Consider the following 23,444-nt stretch of genomic DNA (forward strand, 5'->3'; position numbering starts at 1 on the left):
CGTAAGGAGGGGCCACGTTAAATGTCCACATGTAAGTATACTTTGTTTGCCTGATCATTGGTAATGACTGTTTAAGGTTTTAGTTTAATTATCGTTTTGTTATAATTGAATGTTATAAATGTAAAAGATGCGGCGAATAAAAGAAAACGAGGTTATGTTCTATCTTTAAGAACTTTTCGTGTAAACAATTTATAATCCGAATAACATCCTATTTTCTATATTACAGTAATTGGTACAAATCGTAGAATTTTTACAAACACAGAATGTTGACATTAGAAGATTCAGAATGTAAGGATTTTTCAAAAGCCACAATGCAAAATAAAGAAAGCAATGAAAGAAGAAATGATGGAGAAAATTATGAAAAAGAGAAATATCCAATAGCAAATGGAGAAATATTAAGAACAGCACTTCTTTCCACAGAAGATGTTGATGACATTGAATCTCAGGAAGATGATATATCCTCTGACCTTTTATCAATTGAAAATGATTCTGAAATTACAAGTGAATCAACTGTCAGTGACTGGGATGATTTAAGACCCGACTCACCTTTATCGTATGTTACTTCTGTACCTAATAATAAAGATTTTATAATAATAACGCAGCTAGAATCAGATAATGCATTAATAACAAAGAAATTAAATAATGAACGCTCTTTAGCTAGTAAGAAATCTAAATCTCGACATCGTTCTAAACGACACAATAAAATGCTATTATTAAGAAAATTAATACCCAAGCATGAACCAATAGTTGAAATAAAAGAGGAGGAGCATTCGATTATTTCAACTGATATAGATGAACGTGTGCCAACAATGGAAGAAATAGATTATGAAGAATCTTCTATGGATCAACAAAATATTTTAGATTCCAAAGATAATACTGGCTGGTTACAAAGCTTTAGACCTTTACCATTATATTATACAGAAAGAGGTAAACCATACTTAAAATGCCCAGCATGTGGTGCAATGTTTTTCACTTCAAATTCATTCCAAAAGCACTTGTACTCTCATATGTACAAGGAAAATGATACATTTATATGTTCCTTTTGTAATTATACCAATACTGAGCCTGGTATGTTATTCACTCATTTATCTAAACATCAAGACCAATGTGAATTTTGTAACGAAAATTTAATGCGTAAGAATAATTTTGAGAAGCATTGGGACATAAGAGCATCAAACTTCACTATGAAAAGAGATCATCGAGGAAGATTTGTATGTACTCTTTGCAAATTAGTATTCGATTTATTACCACAGTTAGAAAAGCATTGGTTTAAACATGCATGTAAAAGAGAAAGAACTTATCAATGTAAAGAATGTAGTGGATTGTATGAGAGCAGAGAAACCCTAAATAATCATAAATGTATGAAGTGTCCTGTTTGTGGTAAGGTTTATGACAGTTTACACAGATTAAAAGCACATACAATGTGGACAAAACATAACTTAAAGTGTCCAATTTGTTCTTATGAATTTATTCTTGCTATGGATCATGAAAAGCATTTGGCATTGCATAGACAGACATATAGCTCTATGAAAGATTATGAATATTGCTTGCAAGCTGCAGATGGCAAGACATTTCAGTGCAATCTTTGTGACAAAATATTTTATGCCTTACCTTCTTTAGTTTTGCATCTTCAGGAAGATCATGACATTGAAAATGTCAAGAAGGAAGTATTAAAAGACGACTGCAATGGAGAACAAAAAGAAGAATCTGTCAGTGAAGTAATACTTCGTGAATTAAAAAATCAATCTGCAAATTATACTAGCGGAAACAATAACCTAACCTTAACAAACAATAAAATCGAATTGCAAAATGCGATATAAATATAAAGTAATATTGCAAATTTCGGATGATGGAAATGAAAAAAAATCATAAAAGATCTGAAAGCTAAAAATTACTCATAATAATGAAACGTGCCGTTGTTATAAATCAGTCACACTGTAGTATATATTAAACTCGATTAAATATGACTGGCAACAAATAACTTATAAATTATCGATAAATATATTCGATTTTATCTGATCAAAAAGTTCTAAAATAAACTGTCTTACAGTTTCGCCTCACTTTCTCTCGAGAATAAACATATATCTGTATATTTTTTTAGCAATAATGTAAAATACAGAATCATCACGCTCACCTACTCGAGATACTGATATCGTCACAAAATGAATGATATTATTTTAAATAATATAATTAAGAATCTCATGTAATTTCTCTAATAATATATAGAACTTTTTGATTCAGATAATAGAGGTAATTTTTTAGCAGTTTATTAAAGTAATGTAATCACATCGTGAATTTTCTGTGTTTTATATTAGAGGAATATGTAATGTTAAGTTAACGTGAATTTGCATTTGGCTGTATCATGTCTGCCCCAATGTATTGAAAAAAACAATACACAGAGCTATCAGTCCTGCTGTAGCTATTTCTAATTAATTATTATTCTATCTTGTTATTCTTTGTTATGTGCGATTGGATTGGTTTATATAGTTTTATTTAAATACATTGATATATTTTCTTCATATATGTATATATAGTTACCATTCACAATAAGCGTACTGCCTTCAATTTCCCCTTAAGTATAATCGCATAAAATTTTGAGGGGTAAACATGATACAATACAATTTTAATGGCTGAGAAGTATCTGGAACTCGCTGTTTGTCTTACTTTTATGCGTACAGTTAGACAATTATCGATAAATCTTATGGCGTATTAATAATCATTTGTAAGTCTGATTTTGTAGGCCCGTGTAATATCGCACAATAGCTTACATAAAGAAGTAGATCTCTTAACTATTTCCTTTAAAAAATAAATATTCATGAATAGTAACATTTTGTTTGTACATGTTATTTTTCTCTTTCTTTTTTTTTTATCAAAGCTGAAATAAGAGTATTATATTTGCAAAGTCTTGTAATCAGAGATTAGAAACTCGATTAGCACACAGATCAAAATGTAATTGATGAGGAAACATCAATCTTAGTTTTAAAAAGAGTTTGTGCTTACGAAGTTTTCATCTCTTGAAAACAAGAATCACGATATCGTGGAACACGCAATTATTTTGCATTGTATACTTGTTAATACACATAGATATATAGTTTGTTCGATATTTTATACATTTTAATGTTTACACCATTGTTCCCATTTCTATCTGTCCTTCGTCACTTTGCACGTTATTATATATATACGTTCAATCATTAGTCAAATAATCTACATTCAGTTTCTCATAGTTTCAGAACCACAGTTAAATGAGATTCATAAAAATTATATTTCATTGTAAGATTTATTTAGGAATAAGAATAAAAATTTAATTCCACCGAGAAATTCAAATTCACTTGTCAAATTCTTATGCTTTAATCCATTGTTCTACGTATTCGAGCGCACCTTGAAGAATTTTCTTCTCTGTTACTCTTAATTGAATGGCTAACTTCTTGATTTGAGGTAATGTCGTTTCAAGTAGTTGCAGATCTTCCTATAAAAAGAAAAAGAGAAAGAAACAATTAAAAGACGAGAATTGCTATTTTTACGCCGGTACGGCGTTGCTTTGTACTTCAAACCAGTGTCTTATTTCACTTTCACCTTCAGAGTCGTTGGATAATTAGCAATTAGCAGCTGCAGTCTAGTGAGCAGAAATTTTCTGACGTTTTCCTCAACGACAGTTTCCAATGCACAATCCATATGCTTCAAATCGTTAACACGATCTGACTGTATCCAATGTGTCAGTTCCGCTTTGCGCATACTAAATACTCTCAGAAACGCTAACAGGAAATCGGAGATAGGTTCTGTTTTCGGTTTCAATAGAAATTCACCAACTGTCGGTAGATCTAATTTATTCAATAATTCTATACGTTCCTTTTGAAGAGAATCAGCTTTGCTGATCCCAAGTCGTAATTTAAAGCCATCCTACAAAAAAAATATTCGTTTAACCAAGTTGATTTATTATTAAAAAACATTTCTCTTTTTATGAATAAATCGTTTACTTATTCAACAATGGAGCCATCTATACTTAAGATTGTTATTGTTATTATTATTATTATTGTATTATTATTATTATTATTATTATATTATTATTATTATCATTATTATCATTATTATTATTATTATTATTATTATTATTATTATATGTAGTGGAAATACTATTATGATATCAACATATTTGATGTATGCAAGAATTAATTCATCTTTTGTCATTTAGTCCTTGTGTACTGTTTAAATAAATTAAAGCTATAAAATACTAGCATAAAAGTGTACAAAATACTTTTTACCATGACATAGATAGTATGACTTCCACTTTTACGTATTAAATATATTCTTCGTATATTATGTTGTTTGTTTAATTGAAAGATGCGCTGGTTGTAACCAGATTAATAAATTAAAACTTAAAATACTATAATTATAATATTTCAAATAATTTTGAACAGCTATGTACCTGTTTGTTATCCATGTATACAAATCCAGTGTGCACGAAGAAGTCAGAATTCGTTCTCGGCCCATAGCTGATAAATATCTGTTCTCCCTTTTTGAAATCTCTCAATGCATAACACTCGCAACAGTTTGATGTCGCGTTGAAATCTGTTGTGATCTAAAACGAAAACAGATGGAATATAGACGGTCGGCCATGTTACAAGTATATATATTAAACGTAGATGAGTAAACTCACTCTCCCGTTCTCATGATTGCACATGTCCCACATTGGGATCAAAGCGTGGATCATGCGTGAACCGTCCTCACTCGGAATTAGGTTTAACCTTGTCATTACTGTAGAAACTGCCCAACTGTAACATTAATATCAGTTGCAAAGTCAACCATGCGCATGCTAACTTAAATAAAATGATTTAACGCAGTTTTTTGTTGCAACTTGTTTTTATTTCGTGATTTTAGTATTCTACTGAATTATTTTTTTTATATAAATTAAGATTTCCTTGAATTATAAAGAAATACTAATCGTGCACATAACAGGTTTTTTCTCATTTTTAAATTAACCTAGAATACACGTGTCAATAATTGTTTTTATTAAAGTGACGTATCTTGTATCTCTTGCTTCAAGATAATTCGATTTGTATAAATTTACAAATTTTTCGTCATAAATATTATTATTGCTATTTTACATTTATTATTATCGTTGTTTAAAAAATATTAATAAATCGTTCATTCTCATTTGATCATGCATACTCGTCGTTTCAATGATCAAAATATGAAGACAACTTAAGAAACTTTATAAAAAATTTTTCTTTTCTTTCTTTTTTGAGGTCATATTAATTAATTTGCTTTTCTTTCTACTCTTTTTTATTATTTACACTATTAATTTATCAAAATCAAAAATGTAGCATACAGAGAAATTCCGAACAATATATTTTTACAATATTATCCCTGACTAACATTCTACTGGAGGTTAGGTTAGGTTAAGTAAACACCTGTTTGCAGTACAAACTTATATGCTTCATTACGAACAGTGATTAAATTTTCAAGATATACAAAAAAGGAAAGAGAATAGTACAAAAAAATACGAAAATTTAAAACAATTAGGACAATTAGGTTGAGAAAAAGCGACCTCTAATGTATTGATTTTTATTCGTTATAAACCCAGGTTATTAAAAAATAAATATTATAAAAAAATTATAGTTCGAATAAAAAAAATTTCACGACGGCTTCGATGTTGTAATATCGAAAGTATATTTGGATATCACGTTAACGGAAGCGGTCCCCGAGAGCGTGGAAGTAACTTTCGCCTTCGTGAGAGGCACGCTCAGAGCCCAGTCGCGCATGCAGCAGCTGTATCTGGCTTTTCGGGCAAGAACTTGACCCACAATTCCGGAAATGGAAATAAAAGAAGATTCATTGCCATCGTCCTCAACTATACCGCGGCTGTCGTGGCTCCTTCGACTTTCTCTCTCACCAGGGAAACGCTCGCCGCGGATTGCGTGAAATAAAAATAGCGTTTACAGGGGAAAATGGTGGACACCTTGTACGGGCATCTGAATTTGAGACAAAGACTCATAAAACTGCAACGAAAGCGAGGAAAGAAAAGAGAAGAAAGAAAAAATAGAAGAAGATTTAACGTTCGTCCGCTTTCTCTAAAACACGATACGCGTTTATGACAAACGTAAATTTGCTAGAACATCGATGTTTTTATCGATTTTCGAAACGAGCTACGTCGTTTCTAGATCAATTTTCACGATCGAACTAACAGAACAAAAATGAGATTACTTTTACTGTTTTCTCTTTTCGATGTTATCTCCGAATGCGATTGCGATCTGTGTGCGACTGCGCAGATGCTCTCTCGTGCGGTGTTGCCTAGTTCGTCACTGCAGGACAAAGGTGGACATTCTGCGAGACAAATGAAAGCTCCAGTCGTGTTACGGAGATCGTTCTGCTTGTCGCGTGGCTATTATATTACTTCCTCTTACGTAAAAGGAGGAAATCTGTCTCCAAAAGCGGATTTCATGATCAAAGAATATGATACGGATATACAGGGTGTACTGTAATACGTAGGATCTACTTCTAGGATTGATTCAGCAGTAGAAAACAATGAAGAAAGTTAACGTAGGCACGTGTCTTGTTTGACTTTGTTTATGAGATACTGCGAGTTTTATGCTTTACCATTAGGCAACCTTGTTACATCCGCAATACTGAAGATGACTATTTTGTATTTTAAGACGTCTACCTTGAAATTAAATAATCCAAATTAATTCCATAATGATGTAGTTGGGTAAGTTTGAAATAAATTTTTAAATAAATGGTTTGGATATGAAGGTGATATTACGTGATATATTTGTTCTCTGAATTTAAATCCATTAGATTTTAACTTGTAAGGATAATTGTATCTATTGAAATTGTTCAAGTAGTGAACTGTGTAACTGAATCGGATTTTCAACTTTAAATAACATCAGGAAATATTGAAAGGGTAACCAGCAAATGACAAGATGTCTACAGGCACGTCTTGAAATACAAAGTAGTTATTCTGAGTATCTTCTAAGAAGGTTACCAGAAGAAGCTACAAAACATGAAACCTACTATAAATAATAAACAAAGTTAAATAGTACACATGGTTTAAGGATAATATTTGGAGATACGATATGAAATTATTTACAGAAAAATTTAATTAATATATCATTTAAATTAGACAATCTTCAAAAATATATTCTAAAATTATAGTTTGGTTGAAAAATTTGGATACCTATTAATAATAAAATTAAAACAGTTTGGATGAAGTAGGTTTATAAGATCCAAGTTGGTATATAAAGAAAGTATATATCATTAATATGTAGACTTTCCTAAGGAATAAAAGAACATTAAATTTCTCAATGCCAAAGGAGCATCAACGCCAAGCACGTAACGGCTTTTTCGTTTACTACTGTACCGACAACCATAATAAATAATGCTTCGCGAACCGGCCACGAGAGAAAAGAAGGGTAATACGATTCAGCAAATCAGCTGGGAAACTGGAAGCGAGTAGATGCGTTTATGTGATAATAGAAAATTATATCCTATAGAAAAAGAACGGGAAAAGGGAACGAATGCTCGCTTCTCGTGCGTGTGGCCAGGAGCAGATAAACCGTATGAAAGTTTCGGATCCGTGTGAAAGTGCGCAGCTCCTCTCCCATTTGTAACTTCAGCGCGCACCTTGTACGAGCCATGAACATTTTCATTGGTTAAATGAACAAAAAAGATAGCATCCCATAGACCAAATTGTGTAAATTTTGTTTCAAATAACAAATTGGATTTATTCATACAGTGTCAACTGTATGTATTATCCATTTATTATTTATTCGATATTTTCTATACATTAGCAACAAATGGAAACTGGGTAAATATATGTTCTGCCTTTAAAAGGTTTTGACTATGTACTACTTATTTTGTATATTTTGCATTATTTTATGTATATATGTAAAAGTATATTGAATAATTCAGATATGTTTATCACGTTTATTTTTTAGAATTTGGCACTATTAAATTTTCAAACAAATTTATTAGGATGAAAATATACGCAAACAGAGCATACATTAATATAATAAGTATAACTGGAAATGTCAGAGAAAGTATTATAAATAAATATAATTATAATTGTAAATTCTTTTTGACATGATTTACATTTATACAAACCTCATTTACCAAACTACTATATTCATGGATAGCAAACTTAAAAACGAAAAAAGAAATTTAAGATACGTACATATTTTAATTTGCAACTTTTTTAAACATAATTAACAAATTTCAACATATTTTATCATGTTAAATGGAAATAATAGAATTATAAAATTGTAATAAAATATACAACACGAAATCCCAGAAGACCCGTTACGGCCTTATAGCAGCCAGACCCTAAGTGCTGACTTATTTCATGTTCGGTATTTTCCATTTTATCCGTTTACGGTACACTTTTGCAAACTGTTCTTTATTTCCTCGGATCACCGGATACAAGGCAACCTTTAGCACCTAATTTTAGAAACTGGGCAATAGCAATTAGGATTTGGCTGACAATAGGCCTGTCAAAAAGAAAGAATCAGGCCATATGCGATAGCCACGACTTTCGAAGCCATAAATTCACGGTCACCTCTCAAGAAGGGTCACGAATGTGCGGGTGGCCTTCCAACAACTCTACTCTGAAGGAGGGATTTCCTCTACCAGCGACCTTGTTGCAGAGGACGTTCCTCCCTTATTTAGGGACAACTGATTCGTGGACCGAGGGCTTACCCTCCATCCAAATATCTGCGAATCAGGAAAACGGTCCTTTGACGGTCCTTGGGCACTGTTTAGCTTACAAAGATCATAAATCGCGGAGTCAGTCGTTCATGAGAGGCAAGAGCGAACACATAACTCTCAACAAGTCATTATACAAGTCGTTGATCAATATCCAAATACATTACAAATCATTCTCAGCGAGTAATAAGCTCCTTCAGAAATACATAAAACTGCGTCTTATTATTAATTCTTAGTTTTTCCAACGAGATAGGAATTATTTTACCCTATTGTTATAAAAATTAGAAATATTAAAATTGATAAACTTCTTAGTCCTTATAACTTTTAACAAGTTTATACTTAAATGAAAAAAAGGTTCTCATAACTATTTTTATTATTCATAACATTCGCAATACTACTGGCATAAATTGTACTAGTATTGGATATACGTACACGTACGTATACTACAATTTTCTTATACGTGTTAACGATTGACATTGATTTAAAACTTTGAAGAAGCAGAAAAACTTCATAAATTTTCGAGAACGACCTCTAATGTAAGTCATGTACTGTGCCTTCGAGAAAAGAAGATAGCGTGTTCACATCCTCACAGCTAACTCCACTGACACTCCCATAATCACAGGCACTGACCGTTATTGGCCAAAGACAGTGACCGATAATCTTCGTCACCGTTATCGACCAATAGCAGTCACTGTTTGTGATTATGGGCGTGTCAGTGGAGTTAGTTAGCCGTGAAGATGTAAATACACTGTGTCTTCTTTTCTCGAACGCACATACCATGAACTTGAATATATTATATTTGACATTTTATATTTAAATTTTTCCATGATACTGAATAATATAAAATTTGATAATAACGGTATGCAACTATTACTTAATTAAAAAATAGTTGCTTTAAAGTCTCCAGATATCATGAAAATAATTACAAAGTGTTATTTTTATAATTAATCTATTAAATAGGTTATTCCTTGACCCGAGACTTCTACAGATAATTAGAAAGGATTACGTTACTTTTATAGATTTAAGGAATGATGCAAAAAAATACACGTTAACGTATATTGATTTTATTTTTAATTAATGTAGATAGAATATAACGCGTTTCTAATATACACGACGAGTTAACTCGTCCATTCCAATTAACATAACTATGACATTCATAAAAAATCCTTATTAAAATAAAAAAATGTATTCGAGCTAATGATAAAATTCTAGCTTCAAAACTATATTATAATTTATTATAATATTATAAAAGTAATAATATCAAGACAATAATACCAAACTAAATTCAAATATCCCGCCATAACATTAAAAATTATAAATTAATTTTAATTAATAAAAATAATCGATTAACTCTGGATAATATACAAAAATACTTTAATAATAATTAATAGTTTAATTATAATTTAAATTATAATTATAACATCTAAATAATAGAGATTCAATTGTTATAAAATATTTTCAACATAGATATTGAATATATCATATTCCGTGTATATTCTGGTACATATTTGCATGTTTTAATGTATTTTAGATGCATAAATTATTCGCAGTTTACATAGGAAAAATTTAATGGCATATGGTGTTTATAGCTGGTGAAAAGCACGTTGCAAATTTGCTGGTTCGTAAAGTGCCATGCTTATTTGTTCCTTGTATTAGGCGCCACCACAACGCTAATTGGCGCGAAAGCTTCACGTATACAAATTGGGATTGCTTATTTTAATCGACTTCGATAACGCAACGATGTTTACTCAGCGATGTTTATTAACGTGGATAGTCTAATTTCCTCAGCTAAGGTAGATATTAAATCTAAAGCACGTAAATTATATGCAATCATTTTCAACCAAGCTGTAATGCAGAATTTATTCAGGAATGCAAGTTTAACGATTAATTTAATATTTTTTTACATTAACTTTCATCTTATAATTTTAATTTCACTTTTTATGCTTTTAAGTGATTTTACACTACTATATACTTTAATATTACGAACTTTATAATATTATTAAATTTAATATCGTTAATTAGTTTAATACCATTAAAGTTTATTTTAAATAATTGAGCACCATTATTCATCATTTCGAAGTCTTACCGTGTCATGTTTAAATTGTAAATTTATATCATAGATCTAAAAAACTAAGAAAGGAGTACAGGTAGTTTGTAACACAAATCTATTTTTTGTCAATAATATGAAATGGATTTAGAGAAAAAAAATAGTATATTTAAAAAGTAGACTAACCTTCCGAGCCTCTTCTTACTGATTTCTCATTTTAATAGCAAAAATAAAGTATTCTTCGTAAATATTGGAGAGAAATATGCAAAAATGCGGAGTCTTTAAACTGTTCATTTATCGCATAAAATAATAATTAAGCTGTGGATGAAAAATATTTGTATGTATCAATATCGATATATAAAATATCGTGGTCGAGTACTTCTGATAAATCAAATATGGCTCCGGTCGTGATACAGTTTGCTCACCATGTTACATGAAATAGTAACGTATGACGCACATAACGCATGGAACAGATATGATTTAGAAAAATCCAAAACAGAAACTAGGGCACCTGGAAAAGGACCGTGAGAACAGTGATCTAGTAGCAATCAACAATGATGATTTGTGAAATATCATTGCTACAAATCCGGAGACATCATGCAAAATATCTGCTGTAAGGTTTCACAATTGTGGGAAAACGTTTTGTATCCATTTACACGGAATGGAAAACGCGTTTTAACGTGGAAAATGGATATCCCATGAATGAACAAAAAGATCACATAAAGAAGAGGAAGGTTATCCGTTACACTGATTTTAAACGTGAGGTAAGAATACATCTATGTGTACATCTACGCATCGTTACAGATGAGGTTAGGATAAATATCGACTATAGCTCCTGTGTTGTGATATTTGACTAAGCGAGATCAGAGGTATTGTTATGCCCTCTACGATTTAAAGCATTCAGATTGCGAACTATATTCGACGTAACCCTCTTAATCGATAAAGTAGATGAATTTAATAATAATTAATAGTTTAATTATAATTTAAATTATAATTATAACATCTAAATAATAGAGATTCAATTGTTATAAAATATTTTCAACATAGATATTGAATATATCATATTCCGTGTATATTCTGGTACATATTTGCATGTTTTAATGTATTTTAGATGCATAAATTATTCGCAGTTTACATAGGAAAAATTTAATGGCATATGGTGTTTATAGCTGGTGAAAAGCACGTTGCAAATTTGCTGGTTCGTAAAGTGCCATGCTTATTTGTTCCTTGTATTAGGCGCCACCACAACGCTAATTGGCGCGAAAGCTTCACGTATACAAATTGGGATTGCTTATTTTAATCGACTTCGATAACGCAACGATGTTTACTCAGCGATGTTTATTAACGTGGATAGTCTAATTTCCTCAGCTAAGGTAGATATTAAATCTAAAGCACGTAAATTATATGCAATCATTTTCAACCAAGCTGTAATGCAGAATTTATTCAGGAATGCAAGTTTAACGATTAATTTAATATTTTTTTACATTAACTTTCATCTTATAATTTTAATTTCACTTTTTATGCTTTTAAGTGATTTTACACTACTATATACTTTAATATTACGAACTTTATAATATTATTAAATTTAATATCGTTAATTAGTTTAATACCATTAAAGTTTATTTTAAATAATTGAGCACCATTATTCATCATTTCGAAGTCTTACCGTGTCATGTTTAAATTGTAAATTTATATCATAGATCTAAAAAACTAAGAAAGGAGTACAGGTAGTTTGTAACACAAATCTATTTTTTGTCAATAATATGAAATGGATTTAGAGAAAAAAAATAGTATATTTAAAAAGTAGACTAACCTTCCGAGCCTCTTCTTACTGATTTCTCATTTTAATAGCAAAAATAAAGTATTCTTCGTAAATATTGGAGAGAAATATGCAAAAATGCGGAGTCTTTAAACTGTTCATTTATCGCATAAAATAATAATTAAGCTGTGGATGAAAAATATTTGTATGTATCAATATCGATATATAAAATATCGTGGTCGAGTACTTCTGATAAATCAAATATGGCTCCGGTCGTGATACAGTTTGCTCACCATGTTACATGAAATAGTAACGTATGACGCACATAACGCATGGAACAGATATGATTTAGAAAAATCCAAAACAGAAACTAGGGCACCTGGAAAAGGACCGTGAGAACAGTGATCTAGTAGCAATCAACAATGATGATTTGTGAAATATCATTGCTACAAATCCGGAGACATCATGCAAAATATCTGCTGTAAGGTTTCACAATTGTGGGAAAACGTTTTGTATCCATTTACACGGAATGGAAAACGCGTTTTAACGTGGAAAATGGATATCCCATGAATGAACAAAAAGATCACATAAAGAAGAGGAAGGTTATCCGTTACACTGATTTTAAACGTGAGGTAAGAATACATCTATGTGTACATCTACGCATCGTTACAGATGAGGTTAGGATAAATATCGACTATAGCTCCTGTGTTGTGATATTTGACTAAGCGAGATCAGAGGTATTGTTATGCCCTCTACGATTTAAAGCATTCAGATTGCGAACTATATTCGACGTAACCCTCTTAATCGATAAAGTAGATGAACTCGTAAGGGTACACCTTTTCACCAAATTGATGCAAAAGAAAAGAAGAAGAAACTGGTAACGTAACATATAAAATGAAATATTTTTTAACAAAAGTTGCTAATTAAATGTCAGTAATTACAGTTTAATACTAATAATAATTATTATTATTTATAGAGATAAAAAAGATAGCTCCTTACAGTTGGTTTAAGAAGTCCAACTATCAATGCAGTTATTAAATAATTTACAAACAAATAACATTTATTAATTAATTATTTGATAGCAATATATGCTTAGAATCAAATTACAAATAATTAAAAAGTACTATAACATGTTATATCATGGAAACTTTCTATATACCATGGGAACTTGTATATAATTCTAATTTGCAAAAATGCATAACTTATTTATTGATAATAATAAATTAATACTGTAAATAACAAATTGCACAAAGAATACATTTATAATAAAAATAAAAAAAAATTATTTAACCAATGAGAATTATTATCACTAGAGAAAGATAACCATTAGCAGCTCATTTGTCATTTGACTTTCGAGTTATGCAAGATCGTAACATTATCGAAGTTGGTTGGAAATATAAACAGGGTGTGGACTAGCTAATCATTATCTACTCTATACTATTAATAGAATTTATAACTATTTAATAATATTGACATTTTTTATTATTTATTATTACAATATAATTGATACGAATGTTTTAATATTATTAAATTAAATAATTTTCTATGATGTGCCTATAATTATGTTATTTCAAAATTCAAACAAATTTCTGAGTTTCAAAAACTTTAATTTTCGTATTTCCTATTCCTTATACAAAGGATAAGAAACGTAATGAGGAAATATACAAGTAAATAGCTACAAGGAAATATATACAAAGCAATAAGGAAATTATTATGTTATTACATATTGAAGTAAAGGTAAGATTATTGAAATTAATATTTTCTTTGAGATTTGAATTCTTTATTATCCATTATTTTTTAATTTGATTCTCTGTTACTTCATTTAATTTCATTTTTTCAATTCTGGCCTTTTGTTTCTCTTTTTCCTAAATTTTTTACTCTTTTTATACATTTCGTAATTCATATTCATTTCGTATTCTCTTTCATAAATTCCTTCCTCTCTCACCTAAATATTTAAGTCGCAACTCGAGTCGCAATTTTCCAGTCTAGACTGAGCAAGTCGTGAGACGCATGCGCCTTAGTTTAAAATAATTATAATTTAAATGCCCAAACTAAATTCATTGTGAACACTTTCTGCACTAAGATACGTTATCTACATTGAAATAAAGAATAAAAATCCTTTTTACTATCTCTTCTTTTTATTTTATTATCTTATTATTATATAGATTTATTTATTACATTCCTTTATTATTAAATAGAATTTAATTAATTCCGCGATTATCGTTTCACGAACACACGGGAAAAATGATACACCTGCGCGATACGTATCTTGCATTCGATAACTCTATGCTTTTCGCACGTCACTCTCTCGACTCGATTCGACTCTCTCGGATCATCTACCGTGGACATGTAACGAATTTTTGTTGATACGAGTCGGTGTAATAATATTTTTGGTATTAAAACAAGTTTTCCAGGTATTTCAACGGTAGAAAAATATCAATAGCTTTCTTCTCGACTGATTTTACGACGTAGCTGTATCTTCACTAACTACGCATCTTTTGCTTCTGTACCATCCGGGCTCACCCATCTTCTCGTCTCTTCACAGTAGATTGTTCACCCTGTATACGTCGGTCAATGAGTGGAGAAGCGTCAGTTAATTAGGGAGAAAAGCGTGGCAAAAGTGTGGCTAATGAGCGCGAGATAGAAGAGAGTCGCGGACTCTGAGACGATGAGAACAAAAGGAAACGGGGATAAAAACGAGACGCTTGCTCGTTTCGCAATATCGCGGCTAGGTTAGGCTAGATAAGGATCGAGCGACGAGCACACGACGAAGCTTCTTGCGCAGCGTGAAGATGGATGCACAGTCCACTGGTACGTGGGAAGGTCGTGCTATGAATCGAAGAGCGTGAGATCCCCGCGCAAGCGCACTTTCTATTAGGATTCGCTCTGCGCGAAGCGAGGTTCACTGCGTTGCACCGTAACGGTAGGCATCGGTTCATCGTGAAATCGTCGCTGATTATCGTAACCACGAGAAAATTATCGTTATTATAGGAATCTACGTAACGTAAGGAAGTCATGAAATTGATTAGGCCTCGAAGTTTACATGCCTGAGAGTGGATGAATCAACTGACAGAAAGCTGAGATTAAAGTGGAAAAACCTTGGTCCGAGACTGCCGAGGTATAGGCTTACCGAGCGAAAGTGAAGTTTCTGGGAGATGAGGTGCAGTGGTGGTGGGGGAAGGCATGTTAAGATGTCTTCGCCTATTATTCGGTTAACCGTAATAAGGGGCTGCGATCGCCAGTAATTACATCTATGAAGGAAATTAACGATGGAACCTCGAGAATTTCATTGTACATATATACCTAGAATTCTATTAGCTGTACGATTGTCTTCGTTTTATACTGGTTTATGATACAGAAAGATACTTTTTATTACTACTTTATAGGAAGCATTGGAAGTATTATGAAAACGCCAACATATGTCAAAACAGTCAATCAATCTACGTGTAGTTCTCAGATTAAAATAATTGCACACATAGTAAAATAATTTTGAATTATAACAAAATTATTTGAAAATTATACTAAAATCGTGGTAAATTATTTTATAGGATTTTAAATGGCCATGAAAGAAATTTATCACAGTAAAATACATGACAACCATGTTTTTTACGTTCTGCGATACTTTACAAAGGTTAGAATTTTTATATCCGATTTTTCAACGAAAATATAAGAAACCACTAAAAATAAAAATTCTAATGTTCGGAATACCGCAATAATGAGGAAAAAAGAAGCAAGGACAATTGGAATGATCATATTTAGGTTTTCTGCCTAAAGAAATGTCTTTTAACTGATGAATTCTTAAATTAGACAGACTTAATAAAGATAGAAAATAGGGAGATTTATAAAATAACTTCAATTAATTGGCCAATTTTTAATCGAAACGACTGCGATTGTAGGTAATCTAGTAAATGTAGAGGATCAAAGGAGAGCATTTCAATCAAAGTAGAACAAAAGAGGATAATCACGGTCAGTGAATCCACCATTTCTCATCTTATTTGAAAAATGAAATTTAATCTCGAAAATAAATAGTGAAAATAAGCAATTTAGGTAACTTTCTCTTACTACTTTTCCTGTAGTGTAACTTTTATGGTGTTTTACTTATCTGTACAATGCGTTCATGAATGAAACTTTCATTGTTTAAAGATCTCTAGAATCTTGATATAGTCTCTATTGAGGAACATAAAATTTTATGTACAATTCCAAGCATTATTTTATGAATTTACATATTCAAAACGGTATAGCAAAATACTTGTATCTCAAATTGCAAAGGTCATTTGTAAATTATTGTTACAAATTTCTACATAACATGTTTACACTGTATAAAAACCGTCACATTATTTGTTCCTAGGAGCTATTTACCAAATTTTGTACTAAACAATATTTTTTTAATATCAGAACTTACAAACCATTCAAATTAATTGGTTCCAGACTTTTTGTTTCTACCGTTACTGAACTCAGTGCAACTGCTATTGATAAAACTACTATAGATTTTTATTCGGATAGAAACATAATTATATATTTATTTATTTATTATATATATATTTATTTTCATCGAGTTTTAATTATTATTATCTATGTATATTATATTTAAGTACATATTACAGGTCTAGTTCTGATGAAAATATTGGACAGAAGAAACAGTTTCGTGCTAACACTCTATATAACGAACTGAAGTACTGTCTAGAACTTCGAAGATGGCATTCTGTGAAGAATACGCATCATTGAGTAATACGTTCACCTTTCCTAACACGATCAAAAAGATAAAAAACACAAATTTTTATTATCAATTGGAAAAATCACGTTTACAAATTAGATTATGTAGCATTCTATGAGAAAAAGAACGCACGAAGCATCGAAACCAAATATGTAGGTAAAGTAATAAAGAATTGACGTAGATGGTAGGATAAGGAGAGTGCCGATGTACGTATATAACTCACTCTACCACTATACAAGCAACGCCGACGAGAAGCTAACAGTAAATTGATTTCAGGAGCATCGAAGGTAGACTCCAGTAGAATCTCTATCTGATTGCGTACACTCTTGCTCCTGTATAAACCTCTGAGTGTTAACTTTCTAAGCTCTGCATTTGACATTTGGCATTTTATTCTCTATAAGTTTCAAATTTTTGTTTCGTCTTTCAAAACATGTAAAATTATACCTGATCAATTTTACGACCTTACTATATCGTTTTTATTGACTATATTATCATACGTTACTTTAATTGAGGACTTCGTTGTGTTATGGAAACTATTGAGTTATCCTTTACAGGTTGGCAGATTTAATATTATCTAGTTACTTATATTTTAGTTATCAACTAAACTACATTTTAGTTATCAACTTAGTTATCACCTAGTTATCAACATTTTTGTAGTCGACGATATTTATTTTATTTGAATTATTCCGAACAATTGCAGCCATCTTGATATTGATTTCCCATCACAGCCCCATTGAGAAAACCAGATTCAGTTACAGGAGACCAACGTGACAATCAACGTTTAATGTTTATGGTAATTTCTCACAAGTAATGTTTGAATAGATTAACAATAGATTAAACAAACAAAAGTCCAAAGGATTATTTTTTCATATGTTTTTCTCTTGCCACAAGCTTCCTTTCCAGAAGAAGATACATCTCCAAAACTGTTTTACTCTAAGTGCTGCTTAGGTCATAGCTAAGCTATAACCATATAGAGGTTCTATTCCTTAGAAATGGATTTATGAAGGTATTAATTTATTATTTTATGTTATGCTATTCACTCTCTTTCTCTCAGTAGAGTTCTCACGAGTAGTATATACACACCCATATAATTGTTCAAATGACTCCAGGCTAGAAGTGTTAAAATTGGTATTACTGTAATTGATTAACTTTCTTTTAAATTTCTTTGATAATTAAAATTTCAATTCTCCAGAAGATACAAATGATTACTTCCTTATTATTTGGAACAAATGGTAGTTTCAAATTATTTTCAAAATGGCGGAAGACTGTGTAATATGATGGTACATATTCCTACTAGATGAAGAAACAGTTAAAATATGGAGCTGCTTTGTTTACATAAAATTGAGCATAAATTTTCTGGACAACCTAATACTATACCGTTGTTCAAGTAATCTCGACTAACGGCCATCGATTTCTGCTGAGAATTCATGATTTCACCGTAACTACCATGCACGGAGAGATTGTAGAATAATACGATGGAATTATGATTAGCCTAGTATTTCGATTTTAGCTTCTTTCTGCTCGGTGATTATTCGAATTTACACTTGAATGCTGAAGAATTATGCAAAATTGTGCAAGAATTATCTTACTGCGATTGCATCAAAAATAACATAACTCTTCTATCTAGGAATCGGAATGTGAAATTTTAGAAACATGCAGATATCATAGAAAGATTATACGTCTGAATAGAAGCAGATACATATATATTAATCTTTTATTAATCTTTTACGACTAAAAGATAAAACATATATTATAAAAAAAATGTAAAAAATAAAATATAAAATATTGCATTGATGAAATTTAATGTTACTAGATTTTGCGTATTCATATGACCAATATAACTAGCAACTGATAGCTTTAAAAAGAAATAAAGAAAACTAAAAATTTCATCATTGTTATACAACACTTTCAACGGTATGAAAGAAGTAAAATAAAATTACGTTTGATAATTATTTTCAAAAGTATAACAAACATGAAGTAATACTAAATATACTTATATTCATTCATGAATACAAAACATTTTTGTTTCACATATGGTTTTAACCTCCTATGCACATCTATGTATTTAATATCTATATAATACTATTATAATCAATCATCAAACAAATTAAAAATATGTTATATATGTATCTCCATCAAATATCGAAGTTTGTCGAACAATACAGAAAATCTACTTAATTGCTGTAATCTCAACACGAATCGACAACGAAAATACATTTACTATTCATCGTTTCGTCTGTTCAATTACCATGCAATATTGTACCGCTTAATTACCGAAGAAAAATAAAACTGGCGCGTTGCTTCATGCTATCCCACTGGCTCTTTGTTAGATCCAGAAATAATGATCATCTCCTAACATGCGAGATGTGATCCGGGTTCCTTTCTGAATACGGAAATTTTGTAAACGACGAAACCACGGTTGTGCAACTATTGTATAATTAACTATATGAATTAATCAAATCGTTAATTGTAATTTTGTATTCCATAACAGTTCGCGACTGTGGGAACAAAATTCCCCCGTGTACCATCGTCGTCGTCACTTTCGCAGTGAATGTACAGGGTATTACTCTTAACCGGGAACGCTGGAATGTTTGGTGGATCTGGAAGATCTGAAGGAAGTTACAGCTGCCTAATACAGATGAAATTATTATAGAGAGCGAATAATTTTTATAACTACTGATTCACGATATAGAATTTATATTTTTGTAAATTTAATTTTGTAAACTTTTGTAAATTTAGAAATTTACAACACAAAGTTTATATTTTTGTCAATTTATAATTTTATAAAACGAAATTCACATTTGGAAATCTAAAATTTACATGATATTGTCAAGGAAATTTTGATGTCAAATTTTATTTCATTTAAATGGAGTACTATGCATTTTTATTAATTATAGTATAGCGCTTAATAAAAACTCTTGCTAAATTTTAGCAATGTATGCAACAAGATAATTCAATGCACTTTAGATACTCACTTTTAGAATTTTATTAAGAGATATAGTACAAAAATCGCTATAACTTATAAACAAATAGGTCAACATTTCATTATTTTAAATGTTGAATCAATTCGTGAAATATTGTACTCACATTATGACACACCCTGTATATTAACTAGTAACATCAGTGACATTTGCTCAGAAATAAATGATTTGAATCATGTTCGTAACTTGATTACATAAAATGAGCAAAGATGCACTATGCACTATGTAAATCCTGAATTAGGAAACTAGCTAAATCCCTATGTGTTCATACTAGGGACTTCAACAGTTGGCCAATGATCTACGACTCATATTGGCTGAACTCTGTACAATTTTAAGATTTATAAAACTTAATGATCTCAATAACTGTTCATGACATACCATTGAACATGTTCTGACAAATTTGTTATTATCTATTTTTGCAAATATAATGAGTACTAGATAAGTAACTTATTATTAAATTGAATGATCTTTTATATATTAAATTCCTTATCTAATAAATGTATTTAATACATTCTTTAACATCTATTTTTCTAATAGTTTTCTAGTGTAATGAATAATTGTATGTAAATAATTTTCTAAATGTTATGAGTAATTGTATAGTTACAAAGTGCGCAATGTTACTAGAATAAGTTAAGTTAGGGATATTAGACTGCAAGAATCATTAAAGACAACGGCTGTAAGTAAATGAAGATGTAACTGGAAATCATCCACAGCTAAAGTAGATGAATAAATAGACAATAAAAAGAGATAAATATATTCTCTGTACCAAAAAATTCTCATAATAAAAGATGCATTTCCAGTTGGAAGAAACACACTGTACTCATTGTTAGATGCATGGAGTTCGAGTTGGATTACATAACGGCAAAATTATTAGTTTTTGCAATCTCTTCTAATTACTAGCCTGGAATCACTAAACAATCTACCTAACGATTTCATTGGCTCGAAGAAAATTCGTATCCATGGCTATCCGAACTTTCCAACTGGTAAAAGAGTCTCGTTCAATTACAAAATTCTGCAGTAAGTTTCACTGGAAGAATATAATGACAAACAGTTTAAATGAAATTTCACTAGACTTATATTTCTTGTTCTCTAAAATATCCTTGTTATTTCAAATAATAAACGCAAATATTACTTATAAAAATCGCGAAATTGGATAATATAATATAGTGACAAATATAATATGACAATAGTTATAATGTATAGTATAGTATAGTATAATATACTATAGTGACAGTAGTTTTCACACAGTTAGAGGCATAGAGAAAATTTATAAGTTAATTTTTAATTCTTTTAATTTCCAATTTCTTATGTAGCAAATTTAATAATGTAGCAAATTTTGGACATAAAAGTAGTAAATTATAAAAAATACTATAGTTATCCTAATATTTCTATGATATTACTTAACAATATTTTCTGATTCAATAAATTTTTTAAGTGCTAAATCAACTTCTCTGATATAAAATGTTTTATTATTTAAAAACAGCCTTAAATAAGGGAAGAGATGATGGTCTGTTGGAGAAAGGTCGTGCGAGTAATAGTGAATGTGATAGGACTTCATATTTTAATTCAAATAATTTTACTACAGCGATTTGTAATAGCACAGCTAAGCATTATCGTGTAAAAGAGCTCATTCTAGCTCAGTCTATGCCTATTAACCCCTTAAGCGGAGAAAGAATTTTCGCGAGTCGTTTGCTAAGTAGAAAGTAATATTTTATGATATATTAGAACACAAAATAATGGAAACTCTTTATCCCACTTTCCCAGAATATTTTTAATTTGCTTTTTTATAACAGACAAATATATTAGAATAAAATATGAACGTAAAGAAAAACACAGCATGGCATGTTTTTATTTTTAAGATATTGCTGTTTAAACTTCTGTGTTTCGATACTTCTTATTAACATTCGATTAAAAGTAGATAATTTTTTAAAGGTTATAAGATTTATTTTTGTTCATTTTAAATACGTAAATCATATATTTTGGAATTCAATTAATTAATAAATGAACTAAAATCTTTTTAAAATCTGACATAACCTCACAATCACAGATACACATGCAATAATGTATCTTGTATATACCAAAATAGACACAGAGGCATCTCACACCATTTCTTGGAACTACATCAGCCAAGCGAACCCTTCTTTAAGTGTTTGTTTTGATGGGGGGAGCGATTGTATGACATCGTCAGGAGGCAGTCGAATCTTTCTATTTCATTTTCACTTATTGTTTCTCGCTCTCGCTAAGGAGCGAGTGAAATGAAAACAATAACAGCAGCGAGTCTCAGAACTTTTACCGCCCTTATTAGCAGATACGACCTCGAACTGTGTGTTTACTACTGAAAACCTACTACAAATATTACAGAATAATTTTCTTTTATATGGTATATAGGAAAACAGAAAATACCATCGAGAAGTACTTTATAATTCTTACACTTATAAATTGTTTCTCTTATGCATTTTCTTATAAGACACATTTCACATCTTTTATTACAGTTTCACTTAATTTTGAAGTTCATTGAAAAATATAAGCTGTCAATGAATTAACCTTGCTGGATTATTTATTTCAAATGGTAATATTCTTGTTATTTTTTTGGCGTTCATCATATTATATTTATAAAAAATATTATTTATAATTCCCATCTAAAATTAAATATGATTATGAGCACTTCCTTTGCCGACTTTCTCTAAAAGATATACAAAATTAGACTTTTTAATGTATAATGGATGAAGTACTCAATAATATTTTTTCTACCTTTTACATGTGATCCAAAATATTAGATCCAACGGTAGTAGATAAATTTCCATCATCAATTACAAAATAACCTTATTACTGCGGATACATATATCCTGTCTCTTCTATATCGAATGAAAATGATCAACTTTGATATATAATTTCAACTTCCTGTTGTGTACATATATAATGCTGCCATTGCTATTTCAACTGAATTTAAAAAGCAATAATGTATTACTCGCCATAGATTCCTGATCAGGTACAGTTACTACAATTTTTTTAAATTCTTTTCACGAATAACTTTCAAGATTATATTACATAAATGTAAAAACAGAATGTTCATGTTCATTACAGTGTTTTACCTGCACGTATGTAGTGTTTCATAATCATTGAAGCGTAATAAATCTTCATTATGAGTAACATTGCCGAAAACGAAATAAACAAGGCAGCTTTCCAAAGGAAACACCGTGATCAGCCGTTTTGTTCTAACCTCTATGCAACGTACAAAACACACGACGC

The 23,444-nt window shown here is 30.5% G+C and overlaps 2 protein-coding genes across 2 annotated transcripts in view; one reads left to right on the forward strand and one right to left on the reverse strand.

Moving 5' to 3' along the window:
- Positions 1–228: 228 nt before the first annotated feature.
- LOC108549541 (zinc finger and BTB domain-containing protein 17) lies at positions 229–1,820 on the forward strand. Its single transcript, XM_017902960.1, has one exon. It carries the CDS (start codon positions 264–266, stop codon positions 1,818–1,820), a length of 1,557 nt encoding a protein of 518 aa, XP_017758449.1. The 5' UTR covers positions 229–263.
- Positions 1,821–3,101: 1,281 nt separating this feature from the next.
- Setd3 (SET domain containing 3) overlaps positions 3,102–23,444 on the reverse strand; it is a 41,244-nt gene continuing 20,901 nt past the window's right edge. The window contains exons 5-8 of the mRNA XM_017902994.1: positions 4,655–4,769; positions 4,424–4,576; positions 3,574–3,897; positions 3,102–3,466 (exon numbers count right to left, since the gene is read on the reverse strand). Coding sequence (XP_017758483.1) covers positions 3,341–3,466; positions 3,574–3,897; positions 4,424–4,576; positions 4,655–4,769 — 718 coding nt within the window. The 3' untranslated portion in view covers positions 3,102–3,340. The remainder of the gene's footprint in view (positions 3,467–3,573; positions 3,898–4,423; positions 4,577–4,654; positions 4,770–23,444) is intronic.

Source organism: Eufriesea mexicana, unplaced genomic scaffold (assembly GCF_001483705.2).
Source record: "Eufriesea mexicana isolate 0111107269 unplaced genomic scaffold, ASM148370v2 scaffold2087, whole genome shotgun sequence".
Taxonomy (NCBI): domain Eukaryota; kingdom Metazoa; phylum Arthropoda; class Insecta; order Hymenoptera; family Apidae; genus Eufriesea; species Eufriesea mexicana.